General features: G+C 44.1%; 1 protein-coding gene and 1 pseudogene across 5 annotated transcripts; both read right to left on the bottom strand.

The window, feature by feature from the left end:
• Positions 1 to 1362, bottom strand: part of LOC111954838 (uncharacterized) — a 13609-nt pseudogene extending 12247 nt beyond the window's left edge.
• Positions 1363 to 4712: 3350 nt separating this feature from the next.
• LOC111955158 (GA-binding protein subunit beta-1) lies at positions 4713 to 18976 on the bottom strand. Of its 5 annotated transcripts, none has more exons than XM_023975264.2 (8): positions 18812 to 18976; positions 12142 to 12249; positions 11764 to 11931; positions 11303 to 11497; positions 10761 to 10980; positions 10021 to 10194; positions 8723 to 8841; positions 4713 to 8435 (listed from the first exon to the last, which is right to left on the bottom strand). In XM_023975264.2, exons 2-8 carry the CDS (start codon positions 12247 to 12249, stop codon positions 8154 to 8156), a joined length of 1266 nt encoding a protein of 421 aa, XP_023831032.1. In that variant the 5' UTR covers positions 18812 to 18976; the 3' UTR covers positions 4713 to 8153. The 5 variants fall into 5 exon arrangements, with proteins under 5 accessions (XP_023831032.1, XP_023831036.1, XP_023831037.1 ...); XM_023975268.2 differs by having other exon boundaries at positions 10021 to 10191; XM_023975269.2 differs by having other exon boundaries at positions 10827 to 10980.
• Positions 18977 to 19592: the final 616 nt, after the last annotated feature.

Below are 19592 nucleotides of genomic sequence, written 5' to 3'. Positions count from 1 at the left end.
CTTTCTTTGTTACGCTCATCTGTTACTGTCACTTTGTCCTATTGTTGTCTAATATCTTTTCACGTTTGTCTTGAATGTTGTTAATTGGAAAATGCAAAAATAAAATATTTAAAATAAAATAAAAACACTAAACAGTGACGTCAATTAAATTGAATTTCGGGCGTGATAGTTTATACAATTGTGAACTATGAAGCATGGTTGAGAGAATGGTAGCCTAACAGCAGAGACCTAACTATTTGTGGAACAATCTTTAAAATTCTTAAATGTGACCTTTTGGTGCCTCTAGACCTAGGGCAATTCAGAAAGCTGATGGAGGACCTTAACCGATTGTTAAAAAAATAAAAATGATGACTGTGTTTTCTTTCTTCTTGCATTTTGTGTGTGCATTTCTGTAATTCAGGGCTCATCTGTAAAAGAGACATTGTGCTCAGTATGACTCCCTGATAAATATAAAGGTTAAATCTGGCTCAAATCAACAAAGATATTTTACTTTACCCAGAGGCCAAATCTGAAGGGACTGGTACAGAATGCATACAGATTACATCACATACATAATTATATACGAACTGACTAAATCGATTTATCAATAAATTCAGGAACCCGCTCATTTGAAGGTGCTTGATGTCTTCTGTATCATACTATCACGTTTCAAGTAAGACCCAGATGCAGACAGTGTCAAAGTAACAAAAGTAATCCAGATAGGGTGCAAACAGGAGACAAAGGGCTGTAAGACATGGGTTTAATTCTCGAAACATGAAAAGTGGGATGTATACGGAGGGTACGAGGCAACAGAAGACGAACAGCAGAGGGGCTAATGACCTTGGAGATGGGGAAAGGGACGATAAACCGGGGGAAGAGTTTGCGGGATTCCACCCGGAGGAGCAGATCCCAGGTGGACAGCCATACCTTCTGCCCGAGACGATACCGGGGAGTCGTGGTCCTGTGGCGATCCACTTGTCGTCGATACCTGGAGGTGGTATTGAGAAGGGCTGACCGGGCTCTCTTCCAGGTACGACGACAGCAGCGGACAAACATCTGGGCCAAAGGTATGCCGACGTCTTCCTCCTGCTCAGGGAAGAGCGGGGGCTGATACCCCAGGGAACACTCAAAGGGCAATAGACCCGTGGCAGAGCAAGGAAGGGTGTTGCGGGCGTATTCGACCCATACTAGGTACTGGCTCCAGGGGGTGGGGTTGGCGGAGACCAGGCAGCACAGAGTCGTCTCCAGGTCTTGGTTGGCTTGCTCCGACTGGCCGTTGGACTGGGGGTGGAACCCGGAGGACAGGATGGCCGACGACCCAATGAGTGTGCAGAACGCATTCCAGAACTGTGACGACAACTGAGGACCCCGGTTGGAGACCATGTCCACTGGCAGTCCATGGATCCGGAAGACGTGCTACACCATGAGCTGGGCCGTCTCTTTGGCTGAGGGTAGCTTGGGGAGAGAAATGAAGGCGGCTTTGGAAAATCGATCCACTACAGTCAGGATGGCGGTGTTGCAATCAGGCAAGGGGAGACCCGTGACAAAGTAGAGACCAGAACCGGTGAGGGACAGGCAGAGGTTGAAGGAGACCAGCTGGAGCTTGCCGGGGAGTCTTGTTCTGTGCACAGATCGTGCATGCGGCGACGAACGCGGAGATGTCAGGAACCATGGTAGGCCACAAAAAGCGTTGTCGCACAAAGGCCAGGGTCCGCCGGGAGCCCGGGTGGCAGGCAAGACTGGAGGAGTGGGCCCACTCCAGGACCGAGAAGCGGACCGCGTCAGGAACGAACATCCGGTTATCTGGGCCCCCCGGGGTTTGGCTGAGATCGCTGCGTCTCACGAACATGCTTCCCTATACCTCAGGTGAGATATTCCAGGTTCTTGTGGTCGGTCCACACAACGAACGGATTGTTCGCCCCCTTCCAGCCAGTGCCTCCACTCCAACGCCATCTTCACCGTGAGAAGCTCACGATTCCCCACGTCTTAGTTCCTCTCCGTGGCATTGGGGCGGTGGGAGAAGAAGGCGCAGGGATGTAACTTGAGGTCCAGGGCAGAACGCTGGGACAGGATAACCCTCACTCTGACACAAACTGGTGGAACGGGTCAGGATGAACCAAGATGGGAGCTGTGGTGAAGCAGTATTTGAGATCCCGGAACGCCCGGTCAGCAGCTGGGGACTACGTGAACAGAACCTTGGGAGAGGTGAGTGCAGACAGGGAGGAAGCCAGGGTGCTGTAACCCCGGTTAAAGCGCCAATAAAAGTTGCCAAATACCCGGAAACATTGCAGCTACACCCTGGACGTAGGCTGGGACTAATCCACCACCGCTCTCACCTTTCCGGGATCCATCTGTACACTCCCTGCAGCGATGATGTAACCCAGAATGGGGATGGCGGAATTATGGAATTTGCACTTCTCCGCTTTTACAAAAAGCTGGTTCTCCAGGAGGCTTTGGAGAACCTGTCAGATGTGGAGAACGTGTTCTTGGGCGGAACGAGAGAAGACGAGGATGTCATCAAGGTAGACGGAGACAAACCGGTTCAACATGTCGCAGAGAACATCATTAACCAGAGCCTGGAATACAGCGGGGGCATTTGTAAGACCAAATGGCATGACCAGATACTTTTAGTGACCGCTGGCCGTGTTGAATGCAGTCTTCCACACGTCCCCTTCCTGTATCCGCACCAGGTGGTAGGCGTTCCGTAGGTCCAGCTTAGAGAACACGGTGGCCCCCTGGAATGGCTCGAAGGCCGAGGAGATGAGGGGTACCGGTTCTTCACTGATGTCGTTGAGACCCCGGTAGTCGATGCACAGGCGCAGGGTTTTGACAAAGAACCCTGCGCCGGCGGGGAGATCAGTTATGATCTCATGCAACATATTTTGTGACTGGCATCAGATGATGAGTTCAAGGATATTATTTGAGAGAACAGTTCCCTTCACTTTGCCTCGTAGGCAAGCACCAAATAGTTTTTCACAGTGGTCTATGGGAAAAATAAGGTGAAGACATCTCAGATAATTTGTACACTCGTGATTTTTTTGGCAGTTTTGTACGCAGTACACTATCTAGAACCCAAAAGGGTTCTTTGGCTGTCCCCATACGAGAACCCTTTGAAGATACCTTTTTGGTTGCATGTAGAACTCTTTTGGTTCCAAGTGAACCCTTTTGGGATCCATGTAGGACCTTTTCCACAAAGGGTCCTACATGGAATCCAAAAAGGTTCTCCTTGGAACAAAAAAGGGTTCCCTCATATGCGGAGAGCCGAAAAACCATTTTGGAACCCTTTTTTCTAAGAGTGTAGGCTATCCATCTCTCATACACTCTTACTTATGGACTACAAGAAAATAGATGTGAGAACACAACACACTGTGATCCAAGATTATTTACAGACATGTTCATTCACATAGTCATACATTACTTTATACCTAGATTGACCTGTGGCTAGAAAAAGTTTTGATTATCTGGAGGTCACAAGAAAAAGTAGAACTTCTGGGAACCACCATAGTACAGCTGAACAGCACAACTACATTGGTATACCACTGCATAATGTCTATGTAGATGAAGATTACTCTATTGTCCATTGTCACAGAGAAATACAGTGAGACCAAAAGTATTGGGACAAATTCACTTATTTGTGTATTATGATAGTCAAAAGTTTAGAATTTGGTCCCATATTCCTAGCAAGATATGACTACAACAAGCTTGTGACTCTACACACTTGTTGGATGCATTTGCTGTTTGTTTTGGTTGTGTTTCAGATTATTTTGTGCCAAATAAAAATGAATGGTAAATAACATATTGTGTCATTTTAAGAACAGATAATAATAAGAATAGAAGACGTTTCTGGTCGTCGAACATCTCATTCCAAAATCATGGGAATTCAAGGTGCTATTAGGAGCAACATGGAGTCACATTAAATCCCTCACGTAGTCTCTTTGGGAGCGATCCAAACATGTTCGAATCAATTTCAACTTAATGTGCGGATAATAGGAGAATGAGCGATGCACAAGAGGAACACAATTATTTACTCCTCTTCATTATCCAATGATGCCATTTCTGTGCTGTAGCCCCTTAGGGAGAACATTTACATGAAGCCCAAGAGCCACGGAGGGAAATAAGTCCAACTCCTTCACGCGGGAATCATTTCATTTAGAAGATTTTGAAGTGAGGGTGAGATAGGGGGAAAAAAACATGTGGACTTCTATATAGTTATGAAGGAGCTCTGCAACAACGTTCAATGGAGGTCCTGGAGAAAGCATCCATTGGTAGGGTCATGGGTTACGGCATTATTCACCATCTAGCTGTGTGTATGCACACATTATGCAGATAGTTTTCTCAACCTTTTAAAGGTAAACTCTACTTTTGGTATTTGTTTCATTAGTTCATTGTTTATATAGTGCCAAAATGTTTTGCATGTTTAGAAGTTTAAGATATCCAACTTTCCAAATACAGCCGGTATGATGCATTTTGCATCATATGATTCAAAACGCATCACACCGACAGTATTTCTGTATTTTGAAATGTATATATCTTGACAACATTTTTGGGACTATATCAACAATGGACTAATGAAACAAATACCAAAATATCATTTTTGGGTGGAATTTTCCTTTAACACAGATGTGAACAGGGGTTACAGCTGCAGGCAGGAATGACCTACTACAATTGAAGCATCTATTACACAGGTTATTGTAGAGCAACCCACATGGTGTTACAAAAAAAAGCAGTTCTCATAAAAGAGTTAGCATTTATTTGATGCTTAAAAATAGTCCATACACTTCTCTTGAAATAGAAAAACAATTATACAAAACCATCCTACATTAATCATTACACAACTCCATTATTGTGGCAAGATCATCTTCCTTATCTTCTCAAAATTGTCAAGTGGAAAGTCACTAATAGTGTTCTGTTTATTTCAAAATGGGGTCTGCTGTGATGTCTGTTATCACAAAAACACTGCTATACTGTATCCCAATAGAGAGATCTAGTAAGAATTCTGGATCAGGTATATTCTATTATAATATGCTTTGGTGAGATGCTTTAAGATAAAAGTCAGATGATTAAACATTTTGAGGCTTCACAAGAGGTAACTTCACTGCAGTGCCATGAGCAGCAGTGTAACATTGCAAATCCAAAACAGCCGTTAAAGTGTAGTGCCACCTGCTGGTCAACATATGGAACAATGCATAAAACAGGAAATTGTACTGAGCCACGAGTTCTCCATCTCTGAGAAGACTGAGGTTATCCAACACACACACGGTAAAGCACGTGGCAGATACCGGTTCTAACATTTTAATGACAGTTTTCATCGTTTTTTAATCGAAGCAATCAAAGTACACACAGTCATTCATGGCTCGGTCAAGTAGCCGCAACTGTGAGAGCAGTAGCGAAACGACAGGTAAAGCTACAACAGTCAAATCATGGTAAATATGATTATTTCATCAAATTGGTGCATACTAAACATGTTCAACTATACAATCTGGCAAAGAGATGCTAAACGAAAGATGTGCTTATATATTTCATATATAGGCAGTTTACATCCCATAGCATTCAGATACACTTAAAAAAATACAATTTTATATGTACATAAGAAAAAGGCTTGCGGGGAGCTTATAAAATATAACTATTAGTCATGAAGAATATTGACTTCTGAACAAAGGAAGAGACAAGTCTTTGTTTACAATGGGTGAGTGGAGAGCGCCATAGGCCAGAGGAACGGTATTCCAGCAAAACAGCAGGCCTCTTCCTCCAATAACTTCAAAAGGGGCAGTAAAGGTATTGGGGCTGGTAAGTAAAGGGGTTATCTGAAGGGATTTCAATTCTGAAACCAAAAATTGGGTGGTGTATTTCATCCACCCAGTTAGCCATGGTGAGAAATCAATTATACAAGATGCACGCTCCTCTCAAAAACTGACCAAGGATCAGAGTACATAAACATTTTAATGCTAAAAATGTGTGTACACACACACTTCCAAAAGTATGTGGACACCTGCTCGTCAAACAGCTCATTCCAAAATCATGGGCATTAATATGGAGTTGGTCCCCCTTTGCTACAAAGTTGGAAACACAGAATCATCTATAATGTCACTGCTGTAGCGTTAAGATTTCCCTTCACTGGAAGGGGCCTAGCCCGTCCGAGACTATTATTCCTCCTCCACCAAATTTGACACTATGCAGTCGGGCAGGTAGCGTCCTCCTGGCATCCGCCAAACCCAGACTGCCAAATCGTGAAGCGTGATTCATCACTCCAGAGAACGCATTTCCACTGCTCCAGAGTCCAAAGGCGGCGAGCTTTACACCACTCCAGCCAACGCTTGGCGATCTTAGGCTTGCTTGTGCGTGGCTGCACAGCCATGGAAACCCATTTCATGAAGCTCCCAACGAACAGTTCTTGTGCTGACGTTGCTTCCAGAGGTAGTTTGGAACTGGGTAGTGAGTGCTGCAAGAGAGGATAGGCGATTTTTACGCGCTACAGCACTCGGCAGTCCCGTTCTATGAGCTTGTGTGGCCTACCACTTCACGGCTGAGCCGTTGTTGCTCCTAGACATTTTCACTTCACAATAACAGGACTTACAGTTGACCGGGGCAGCTCTAGCAGGGCAGAAATGATGAACTGACTTGTTAAGTTGGCATCCTATGACATTGAAACATTGATAGCCACTGAGCTCTTCAGTAAGGCCATTCTACTGCCAATGTTTGTCTATGGAGACCGCATGTCTGTGTGCTCAATGTTATATCCTGTCAGCAACGGGTGTGGCTGAAGTAGCCAAATCCACTCATTTGAAGTGGTGTGCACATACGTTTGTACATAGTGTATCAACATCGTTAATTTTATGAGTTTGTTGTTTCAATAAACAAAATAAACTTTAGTGGGTCTAATGAAAAACATACACCTGGGAAAAAGTATCTGATACACTATGGACATATCAGAACTCGAGATCCACAAGCATAACCTTAATTTCCATGGAAATCCCCCCCATGTCATCAATGCAAAATGTAGGCACAATTTAAAAATCAGGGTTGGCATCTCAAGTTTACATTTGGCCCTTACTGAATAGCGTGCAGAGATTACGTTCCATTCACCCGAGTGATAAATGTTAACCCAGACTATGTCCAAGGTATGTCCATCACATTCTCATTCAGTTTGGGAGAATACTAAAAAGTGTCACGGAACAGTGACTGTGATAGAAACAAGTGTCGGGACATGAGAAGCAGTAATTGTCAGAAGGACACAGTCACCTAATCTGACACCCTTATTCCTGTCCGTCTCTGGGGAGTGGGGCTACTAGTGATTAAAGCCACAGGGGCATTAAAACGATGGGAAGTTCATCTTTGTATCAACATCAGCAGGAGGAGAGTTGTGGCTTGTGCAACAGTAAACCTACAATCACTACGGCACTATGGAAGTGGCCCCGACGACAACTAGAGGACAAAGCTTAACGTGGTGCCATGAAAGTCAAAACACTGCCATTCACAACTTTGAAACAATTCATTATTACACTGTGAATGATGAGCCCAATACATGCTGAGAATGACTGTTGCCAACTACATGCATTGTCATTTCTCATGTAAGAGGATTATTTTGAAATAGGAAATGGGCATGCTTAAGTACCAATCCCATTGCCCATGGTGGGTGGTTGGATGGAAGACTGAGGCAGAGGGAGACTTTTGAGACCTGAAGAAGTTGAACAAAACAGTGTTCTCTCCACAGACCTGTCCTCTGGTTCTATGGATGGACGTGTCTAATAAACTTTGGATTTGCATCTTGGTCACCTTAGGACATGCTGTTGGAACCATGAAAAATCTATTTCCCCACACACACACACACCATTGACATGTGTCAGACACCATAGATATCTGAGACAGAGTGCCCGAGACCCCGTTTTTCCCAGGGAGCATAGACATTCTTCAGCTAGGCAAGCTTACTGAGTCACAGGCTGAGCAGGTCCCGTTCCTGCTCCTCAATCAATATATTCAGCTCCTCGCGTCGCTATTTGTAAAAAATATAAACACAAATTGAGGAAAATAAAAACGGCAGAAAAAGTAAATATAGTACAAAAACAAAACATAGCAGGAAAATAATTAACAAAAGAGCTATGAAAACACCAACAGGCTGGCCTGTCGCGCGAGTCCACGTGTCCATTTCTCCTTCAGTCAGTGACATCAGTCTGACATTATGAGATGACCTCGGTGTGGGAGGGCGCCGAGTCCACCAGCGTCACCAGCTCCTCCGTCTTGATGATGATGTCTCCCTCCTGGAGCATCAACTCTTCCTGCACCTCGTCCTCATCACCCCCAACCACCTCCTCCTGCTCCGAGGTGCCGTTGGTATGGCTGTGTGACATTGCCTCTAGCTTCATGCGGTACTGCTCTGCTTCCTGCTCCTTGCACATCAGCTGCTGCCGGTACTCCTGGGCCTTCCGGTTGGCCTCCTGCAGCTGCCTCTGTAACTGCTCCTGGATAGAGGGATGGATAGATAGAGATAAGGAGACCGAAATGTCAGACTGCAGGTCACACACACTTGCACCCCACTTGTGCCAACTCCACAGTATCAAAGTACCAAAATAATCTAAGGGTTTCATATAATCTATGCAAAAACATTTTTCACAGCAGATTCTAGAATCTCTAGAGCAATATTAAATAAAACTGGTTAAATCAGTTAAAATGGCAGAAGCATATCAGTTCAATGTATTGCACAAGAGGGGGAAAAAATGATCTAAGTAAGATGTGGTCCGCCCCTGACCGTGTCTCCAGACTCCATGTGGTTGGCCGAGGCCTCCAGTTTCCTCTTGCGGGAGGGCGGGGGCTGGGGTTCCTCATCAACCACCTCCTCTATCACCTGATTGGCTGGCATCGCCAACACTGCAAATCAACAGACAACAGTTCAGAGCCTGGAGGATCATACATCTCAAAAGTGACTATAGGTCATTAAAAATAGTGCATTCGGAAAGTATTCGGACCCCTAGACCCTTTCCACATTTTGTTACATTACAGCCTTATTCTAAAATGTATGCAATCATTTCCCCCCTCAATCTACACACAATACTGGACTCCAATCAAGTTGTAGAAACATCTCAACGATGATCAATGGAAACAAGATGCACCCGAGCGCAATTTCGAGTCTCATAGCAAAGGGTCTGCATACTTATGTAAATAAGGTACGTTTTTTATTAATTTATTTTTGTCATTATGGGGTATTGTGTGTAGATTGAATAAATAAAACATTTTCCTCATCAATTTTAGAATCAGGCTGTAACGTAACAAAATGTGGAACAGGGAAGGGGTCTGAATACTTTCCAATTGCACTGTACATTAATGATGAAGTAGAACAAAGTTCTACCAAGCAACTTGCACAAAACAATCTGCCAGAAAGCTAAAAACTGTTGTCTACAAATACAAGATCCACATTGTCACAACAATAAGGTTTCTTGTAGGTTAAGTGGACATTCCACCATAACTTACTGACTACTTTAATGTTGCGCTCATAACCAAGTGAGAAGGGGGTAATTACCAGTTGAGAGATCATAAATACCAGTTGAACTCGTTGAGAAACACAGATTGGCTAATGGCCAACAAGCTGTGTCAACCATATTAATAGACTGCTATTTATAAATAATGTTTTGTTGTATTTAACAGCCGAAAATGCTGTTATCGAGGTAATTTCCTTAGTAGGTGACCTCAGAGGTCAGCATATGGGAGAAGTCGGAGCTCAGGGATGATGGATGAGTTTCCCACTAGTAATAGTAGTACCAGTTGGAGGTGCGATGGCGGATTTTCCCAAGTCATATGTGGTAAATACCACCTTCCCACTTGGTTATGAACACAGCATTAGAACACCAAGTGCAGGTTTCCTAGACCCAGAGAAAGCCTACCCTTAGACTAAAAAGAGCTTTCAATTGAGATTCTCCACTGAGTGTGCTTTTAGTCCAGGAGTAGGATCTGGGAAACTGTTCCCAAATGGATAGGGGCTATGGGAAGTGGCTACAGGCTGAAATGGAACAGGGTCACTGTTAAGTGACCAAAAGGGAGACGTTCTCTTACTCTGTTGTCCGTGCTGCATGGTGACAAAGAATGGCTGACCAAGCCCTCCAGTCTGCAGGTTGCCGTGTTGGTCGGTCACTATGGTGATAACCCTTTGACCTTGCTCGTTCACCATGTGCTGGATGCTGCCGGGATCCAAAGAATTGGCTGCTATGGCTTCCTCAGATTCACCTGCTGTCAGACAAGGGGTCAAAGAGGGAGAGAGGAGGGAAAAGTTCAAGTTAACTGTCGACTGCAGCTCTTGTATTAGGAAATAGTTCATAAGCACATATACACTGTAGTTTGTGGCAGTTAACTCAATATTCTCATTTAAATAAGTATTACATACAGTAACATGCTAAAGCTCAAAGGAATTCAAGCTGTGAGGAAGTATTTACATCTGAACGCTGAGAATTAATGTTTATTTTCTGCATGACCTTTTACTCTCACATATCGCATATTGTGGTGGTAGGTACCCGTTCGTGTGGGTCCATACAGCATCAGCAGACTTTATCAGCTTATAAGATCAGAGTGATAAAGGCCAGGCACTAGATTAGAGAAAACAAAGGAGTTTGGGGCATATTGCGCTGAGGCAGGGGGACCCTTGAACTCTTATGCAGTTATTAACTGGAGACACCAGTTTCCATAACATAAAAGCAGTAAGATGGACACATTTCAGCCACAAACCCTTTTGAAATGACTGGTCTTCTGGCAATAGTATGAACCCTAGCCCAGTCTGTGTGTATAAACCCAGTAGCTACCAGAGTTTGCCTTGGCAGCGTTGTTGAGGAGGTCGGCCAGGTTGACCACGCCCCCCTGGAGCCTACCAGAGTTGGCCTTGGCAGCGTTGTTGAGGAGGTCCGCCAGGTTGACCACGCCCCCCTGGAGCCCTGGGATGCCCTGGATGATAAACTGAGGCTGGGCCGAGCTCCCCGTCATGCCAGCCTCTGCGTTCATGTTCACCTGGTTCTGCATTCCTTCCTATAGACAAACATTGTCAACAACACTATCAGAGCATATATACAACACTGCCACAGACAGGGGAGACCGTCAGGATAGAAATCATGAGAGTTCCTACAAACAAAGGAGAGGCAGTTGTGCATTGAAATAAGAAGTAATGCAAAAACGTCTGTATCTGGATAATTATGTAAATGCATTGTAATCCTAAAGGAGCATACTGTCAAAGAAGTTCAAAATAATGTATTTTTGGGAGAAAATCCTTTAGGCACTTTTTTTTTGGAGTCCATAATAATATTGCATGGAGACCTTTCAATTAGACTCCACATGCAACTTAAGGTCTCACCTGTAGTAGGAGCATAAGGTCTGCATTCTGGATGTCTCCTGCGATGTCGAATGGAGTCTTATCGAATTTACTGAGAGCGTGAACATCTGCGCCATGTTTGACGAGCGTCTCTGCTACCCTTTGGTGGCCGTTCTGGGCGGCCCAGTGGAGAGCAGTCATCTTCAGCATGTCTTTGGCATTAATGTCTGCTCCACTCTGTAGAGTGACCCAGGAGAAATAAGGAGAGGGTAAGGCACCTGGCAGATTTGGATGTTTTTCTGCTTTCTTCACACATGTATCCACGTTTTCTAGTGCACTTAGATGTAAGACATTTTGGTCAGAGAAAGACTAGGTCTGCATCTGAAATTGGCATCTGGTCAAAAGCAGTGCACTATATTAGTAATAGGGTGCCAGGTCAGACCCAACCTAGATATCAGGCCTAAACACAGAATAAACAGCTGAAACCTTAGAGACGTGTGTACCCTGACTAATAGATCCACGATGACGTTGTGGCCCTCTGAAGCGGCCATATGCAGAGGGGTCCTGTCGACTTTGGTTCGGGCGTCCCTGCTGACACCTGCTCTGAGCAGCACCTCGGCGGTGGAATAGTGTCCGTGTTGGGCGGCCAGGTGCAACGGAGATGTGCCCAGCTGCTCAGAGTGCCAAAGAGTAAGAGGGACAGAGTCAAAACACCATACAGGTGAATTGGACTGGCACGTTTTTTTACTTATGAACTTGCATATCTTGTTTTGCATTTAGATCACACAAACCAGCCAAAACCCTGGGGTGGGTAAAAGTAGTTAAACTGAAGCAGGTAATAAAAATAGCCCGGATAGAGAAGTTAAGAGAGGAATCATTACCCAGTCTGTGGTGAAGGGAGCCCCGTTGGCCATGAGTGTCCTGACTTCATCGTCCTGGCCTTTCCGTGCCGCCTCAAGGAGCCGCTTCCCCAAATCCACCAGCGACATCTGAGACAACACAATTACAAAGGTTGCAGTATTTGTCCCCATGTGATTGTACACGTATGCAACTGTTGCAGTATCTTTTCCCCGATCTGGATTTTAACCTTTATTTGATGCTTTTTCATCAAACTGTACCCTTTTCTTTTTATGTCAGAAGGTCCAGCACCATCCTCAGACAACTGATTTCAATTTTGGTCCAATTCTCATTTGTGGAAAAGGCTTAAAATAAAGTTTAAATCCAGGTCATGTGACATGATTAACCAAAACACAGGGCCCTACTTGATAAAGTATGTACTTTTATGCCTGCTTTTGAAACTCAATAATGGGTTAGGGTTCTCTAGCTTAATCAAATGAGAAGACTCTGCCCTAGCAGATATTTACAAATGAACATAGCTAGATGTGTTTCAAATCATACTTCAGATCTTACATACATAAAGTTAAGTTATTAGTTATGTTAGATACATTTTGTTTAACAACAGCAGTCATCATGGAAGTATTCTAGTAGTAATGGAACTTACAACTTTGACTCCTCACATACTGCTGTTACTTTTTATACTGCTGCCTATTCACTTTACCCCTACCTATAGGCAGACACACACAAAAGTATGTGGACACCCCTTCAAATTAGTGGATACTGCTATTTCAGCCACACCCATTGCTGACAGGTAGGGCTGGAGGATAAATACAGTGTAACGATAGAAAAACGTCTATAATTTATTTCATTGTGTCGCAAATCCCTCTTTACGGCAATATTTTTTATCAATTGGATGACGCTTTGCGTGGAAATTTGCAACACAAACAAACATGGAGAGTGAACGTGACACATAGCACAGAGACCGTGCCTAAGAGGGGCTACTTCAGTAGCATGGATATGGTTTGGATATGAAAAGTCTGACACGGACCAGAAAACCGTCCTCTGCAAAATATGCCGCAGGCCGGTCCCGACAACAGGCACAAACACCACTAACTTCTTTTACCACCTATGCAAGAATCATGTGAAAGTACAGAGAGTCTACGGATGAGACCCCAAAAAAGTAGTGGAGTGTTCAAAACAAACCCCCGACTCAGACGTTGCAAGAGGCTTTTGCTCGCGGCACACCATATGGCAAAGAATCACAAAGATGGAAGGACAAAACAGCTTCCGTTACAACTTACATCTGCAAAGACATGGTCCCAATTTACACAGTCGAGAAACGGGGGGTTGAGTTGGTACCAACACTCGACCCAAACTGATATGTGACTTGTTTTAATGCCAAAATAACATGCAAAACAGGCAAACCCCCAAAAATAAATGTATGTTAGGCCTATATTTATTGTTTGCAACTATAGTTGAAGTGTTTTCTATTTACCTTTTTAGATTTGATGCATACATTTTATATTTTGTTACCTGCTTAATAAAAAATGTGTACAAAGGTTCTAAATAAAAGGAGAAATAATCAAATATGAGTAAGTACCTTTTTGTTGAGTATAATTCAAAATGTAATAAGAAATAGGCCTTTACATGTAATTTTATATAAACAATTAATTTAATTTACAGAAAATGTGCTATAATCGTGATATGTATCGTAATCGGGATATGAAATGACCTATATGGGGATATGAGATTTTGGCCATATCGCCCAGCCCTACTGACAGGTGTATAAATTCAAGCACACCGCCATGCAATTTCCATAGACAACATTGGCAGTAGAATGGCCTTACTGAAGAGCTCAGTGACTTCAATGTGGCACCGTCATAGGATGCCACCTTTCCAACAAGTCAGTGTGTCAAATTCCTGCCCTGCTAGAGCTACCCTGGTCAACTGTAAGTGCTGTTATTGTGAAGTGGAAACGTCTAGGAGCAACAACAGCTCAGCTGCAAAGTGGTAGGCCACACAAGCTTACAGAGTGTTGTAGTGCGTAGAAATAGTCTGTCCTCAGTTACAACACTCAAAACCAAGTTCGAAACTATCTCTGGAAGCAACATCAGCACAAGAACTGTTCGTCTGGAGCTTCATGAAATGGGGTTCCGTGGCCGAGCACAAGCCTAAGATCACCATGCACAATGCCAAACATCGGCTGGAGTGGTGTAAAGCTCGCCGCCATTGGACTCTGAACGTGTTCTCTGGATTGATTAATCACGCTTCACCATATGGCAGTCCGAAGTACAAATTTGGGTTTGGCGGATGCCAGGTGAACGCTACCTGCCCCAATGTTTATTTGTGTTGCAAAACTGTAAAGTTTGGTGGAGGAGGAATAATGATCTGGGCTGTTTTTCATGGTTCGGGCTAGGCCCCTCTTAACGCTATAGCATTCTAGACGATTCTGTGCATCCAACTTTGTGGTAACAGTTTGGGGAAGGCCCCTTCCTGTTTCAGCATGACAATGCCCCAGTGCACAAAGGGAGGTCCATACAGAAATGGTTTCACGAGATCGGTGTGGAAGAACTTGACTGGCCTGCACAGAGCCCTGACCTCAACCCCATTGAACACCTTTGGGATGAATTGGAACAATGCGAGCCAGGCCTAATCACCCAACATCAGTGTCTGACCTCACTAATGCTTGTGGCTGAATGGAAGCAAGTTCCTGCAGCAATGTTCCAACATCTAGTGGAAAGCCTTCCCAGAAGAGTGGAGGCTGGTATAGCAGCAAAGGGTGTACAAAGTCCATATTAATGCCCATGATTTTGGAATGAGATGTTCGACGAGCAGGTGTCCATATACTTTTGGTCATGTAGTGTAAATTTATCAACTGGGCGGTGTGAGCCCTGAATGGATTACAGGCAACAGTCGCACTGAGCTAAAGGGTAGAGCTGCCGCTTTCAAGGTGCGGGACTCTAACCCGGAAGCTTATAAGGAATCCTGCTATGCCCTCCGATGAACCATCAAACAGGCAAAGCGTCAATACAGGGCTAAGATTGAATCGTATTACACCGGCTCCGACACTCGACTTATGTGGCGGGGCTTGCAAACTATTACAGACTACAAAGGGAAGCACAGCCGCGAGCTGCCCAGTGACACGAGCCTACCAGACGAGCTAAATCACTCCTATGCTCGCTTCGAGGCAAGCAACACTGAGGCATGCATGAGAGCATCAGCTGTTCTGGACGACTATGTGATCACGCTCTCCATGGCCGACGTGAGTAAGACCTTTAAACAGGTCAACATTCACAAGGCTGCGGGGCCAGACGGATTACCAGGACGTGTGCTCCGGGCATGTGCTGACCAACTGGAAGGTGCCTTGACTGACAATTTCAACATGTCCCCGATTGAGTCTGTATTACCAACATGTTTCAAGCAGACCATCATAGTCCCTGTGCCCAAGAACACGAAGGCAACCTGCCTAAATGACTACAGACCCGTAGCACTCACGTCCATAGCCATGAAGATCTTTGAAAGGCTGGTAATGGCTCACAACACCATTATCCCAGAAACCCTAGACCCACTCCAATTTACATACCGCCCAAACAGATCCACAGATGATGCAATCTCTATTGCACTTCACAATGCCCTTTCCCACCTGGACAAAAGGAACACCTACGTGAGAATGCTATTAATTGACTACAGCTCAGCGTTCAACACCATAGTACCCTCAAAGCTCATCACTAAGCTAAGGATCCTGGGACTAAACACCTCCCTCTGCAACTGGATCCTGGACTTCCTGACGAGCCGCCCCCAGGTGGTGAGGGTAGGTAGCAACACATCTGCCACGCTGATCCTCAACACTGGAGCCCCTCAGGGGTGCATGCTCAGTCCCCTCCTGTACTCCCTGTTCACCCACAACTGCATGGTCAGGCACGACTCCAACACCATTATTAAGTTTCAGACGACACAACAGCCTGATCACCGACAATGACGAAACAGCCTATAGGGAGAAGGTCAGAGACCTGGCCGGGTGGTGCCAGAATAACAACCTATCCCTCAACGTAACCAAGACTAAGGAGATGATTGTGGACTACAGGAAAAGGAGGACCGAGCACGGCCCCATTCTCATCGACGGTGCTGTAGTGGAGCAGGTTGAGAGCTTCAAGTTCCTTGGTGTCAACATTACCAACAAACTAGAATGGTCCAAACACACCAAGACAGTCGTGAAGAGGGCACGACAAAGCCAATTCCACCTTAGGAAACTAAAAAGATTTGGCATGGGTCCTCATATCCTCAAAAGGTTCTACAGCTGCAACATCGCGAGCATCCTGACTGGTTGCATCATTGCCTGGTACGGCAATTGCTCGGCCTCCAACCGCAAGGCACTACAGAGGGTAGTGCATACGGCCTAGTACATCACTGGGGATAAGCTGCCTGCCATCCATGACCTCTACACCAGGCGGTGTCAGAGGAATGCCCTAAAAATTGTCAAAGACCCCAGTCATAGACTTCTGTTTACTACCACATGGCAAGCGGTACCGGAGTGCCAAGTCTGGGGCAAAAAGGCTTCTCAACAGTTTTTACCCCCAAGCCATAAGACTCCTGAAATGCTAATCAAATGGCTACCCGGAGTATTTGCATTGTGTTCCCCCCCAACCCCTCTTTTACGCTGCTGCTACTCTCTGTTTATCATATATGCATAGTCACTTTAACTATACATTCATGTACATACTACCTCAATTGGCCCGACCAACCAGTGCCGCCGCACATTGGCTAACCGTGCCATCTGCATTGTGTCCTGCCACCCACCACCCCCTCTTTTACGCTACTGCTACTCTCCGTTTATCTTATATGCATAGTCACTTTAACCATATCTACATGTACATACTACCTCAAATCAGCCCGACTAATCGGTGCCTGTATATAGCCTCGCTACTGTTTTTGTCACTCTTTTTTACTGTTGTTTTTATTTCTTTACTTACCTATTGTTCACCTAATACCTTTTTTGCACTGTTGGTTAGAGCCTGTAAGTAAGCATTTCACTGTAAGCTCTACACCTGTTGTATTCGGCACAAGTGACAAATAAACTTTGATTTGAATGCTGATTGTCTGAAAGCTGTGGTATTTTACTGTTCCAATTAAGTTTGTAAACCGTTTATAATAGCAATAAGGTCCCTTGGGGGTTTGTGGTAAATTGTCAATATACCGCGGCTAAGGGCTGTATCCAGGCACTCAGCGTTGCCTGGCTCGGGTATAAGAAAAGCCATATACCACACCCCCTTGTGCATTATTCCTTAAATCTACCTCAATTACCTCGTACCCCTGACCATGTGCATTTCTCTCTCTGCATTGTTGGGAAGGCCCCATAAGCATTTCACTGTTCGCTTACACCTGTTGTTTACGAAGCATGTGACAAATACAAAATTTGATTTGATTTACAATTTAGCGTTTAATGTAAGAAATCAATAGTGAAAGACGCCCTTTCGTTCTGTGGAGTGCTTGTGTGAAACGACTCCGGAGACAACACAGGTTTGTTTATATTACTGCTGCATAGACTCGTGCAATACATGCGAATAAGTCTAGCCATTCCCGATACATGCTTATCAGACGTTCCATTTGAGCATAACACAATGAATGTTGTAAAGTACTGAAGTCAGTTATGCTACATATAACATACATCACTCAAAACCCTTTATCAGTCATTGCTGACATAAATGAAGGTAGTTATCCGTAACGTCCAACGTGTAATAGGCTAACTCTACAGTTGAAAAACGTTATGATCTGTGGCATGCATGGTCCAACAATGACCCAACACAAAGTAATATGTTCGTAAAATATGAATAGCAGATGTGCACTTTTTTTGTTGTCGTTACATAGTAGTTTGCTGATTGGTTATCGGTGACAAATTATTGTTACAATCGTGAGAGCCCACTGACATGAGGCTCTCTTCATTGCAAAAGCGTGATGATGATGCCATCATTGATGGAGAAGACGAGTAGCCATCTTATGCGCCTCGGTGGTGAAAACGAACAAGAGGCGGCCATGTGTCACATTATGCGTTAAATCTTTCACCCACATTATTTAACAACCACCAACAAAGACATTTAAATACATGACAGGAAACACTGATATTAAGTTGTTGTTTTTCCGGGGGAAGTCAGTAGAGAAATTCCTATTTTACACGAAGAGAAAAAACTACTTCCACATCCGGTTAACGGCATTCTTTCTCGTATGCCTCAAATGGTTTCGCGCAATCTCAAATTTGAACGTTCGATTTATTTATAATTGCTTGTTTGTCAAAGACGTGAGACGCAATCACCTTTATGTACGAGTATTTCTACCATCTATGAGCCTGATGGCGCCAGGTTTGTTATCTAACCAACCATGTTGCTAGCTAGCTAAAGTTAGCAAGTAATAACTACATCTACATTAGCTACAGTAACGTTAGTTACCAACGTTAATGACACTTTAAAAAGTATGAACATGCACTTTTAAGAAATGGGAAAGTTCTACAAACTTTGTGCGTGTGATGGATGGATTTTCTCACAATGTGCCAACTTCGAAACTACCACGTTACTGAGGTACTCGGTCTCGTTGCCAGCCAGACTTAAGATGTGCTCCACATAGTTAGCTAATGCCTGGCTAACTTTAATAACAGCAAACGTTAGCTAGCTAGCTGCAGGCGGAATCCCGAATGGAAGCAAGTTAACGTTGTGTAGTTCTTACCTTGATAAGGCTTCAAATGAATGCTCTTAGGCTGCGGACATAAGTTCCTATACCAAATTATTTTCTCCTCGCCTTAGTGAATGAAAATAAATATTATTTTTATATTTGAACGGATACAAAGATGGCGGCTACTCGACACCGGAGGTGGAAACCAAGCCTTTTGAACCCTCTTGTGGGCGGGCGCATGACTTGGAAAAAGTAGCAAGCCCAGATGTGAGATCAGCCTTTCCTCCTTCAATGCCCACATGAAGCTGGTTGAGAGAATGCCAAGCGTGTGCAAAGCTGTCATCAAGGCAAAGGGTGGCTACTTTGAAGAATCTCAAATAACAAATATATGTTGATTTGTTTAACACTTTTTTGGTTACTACATGATTCCATGTGTTATTTCATAGTTTTGATGTCTTTACTATTATTCTACAAAGTAGAAAATAGTACAAATAAAGAAAAACCCTTGAATGAGTAGATTTATCCAAACCTTTGACTGGTACTGTATATATTCAGTGGCGATTTTATCATGTAAATATTGGTGGGGCAAAAAACATATATATTGAGGATGCAACAGCAGTCCCAACACCTTACCGCTTCTATCCCTGACTATCAGAGGAGCCTTATTTGCAGCAAAACAATTAATTCAGCCTCATTTACTGCCTTTAAAAAAAACATAGCTGATATGGCAGACTTGTTAAAACCAATGTGGTTTCTACTGACAATTGAGATGTACTAACTATGGAATAAGGGGACGACAAGCGGATAAGAGGCAATCCATAATTTTGATTAAGAC

The sequence above is a fragment of the Salvelinus sp. IW2-2015 genome, linkage group LG30 (genome assembly GCF_002910315.2).
Source record: "Salvelinus sp. IW2-2015 linkage group LG30, ASM291031v2, whole genome shotgun sequence".
Taxonomy (NCBI): Eukaryota; Metazoa; Chordata; class Actinopteri; order Salmoniformes; family Salmonidae; genus Salvelinus; species Salvelinus sp. IW2-2015.
The sequence above is the reverse complement of the archived record's forward strand: the minus strand, read 5'-3'. Positions and strand labels throughout refer to the sequence as shown.

Bases quoted from the DNA above. Each gene is read 5' to 3' on its own strand.
- LOC111955158 (XM_023975264.2), bottom strand. From the start codon at position 12,249: ATGTCGCTGGTGGATTTGGGGAAGCGGCTCCTTGAGGCGGCACGGAAA. The intron at 11,932-12,141 runs GTAATGATTCCT...CACTCTGAGCAG, and splicing joins CTCCCTTCACCACAGACTGG to CTGGGCACATCTCCGTTGCA. The intron at 11,498-11,763 runs GTACACACGTCT...GTCACTCTACAG, and splicing joins TCGTGGATCTATTAGTCAGG to AGTGGAGCAGACATTAATGC.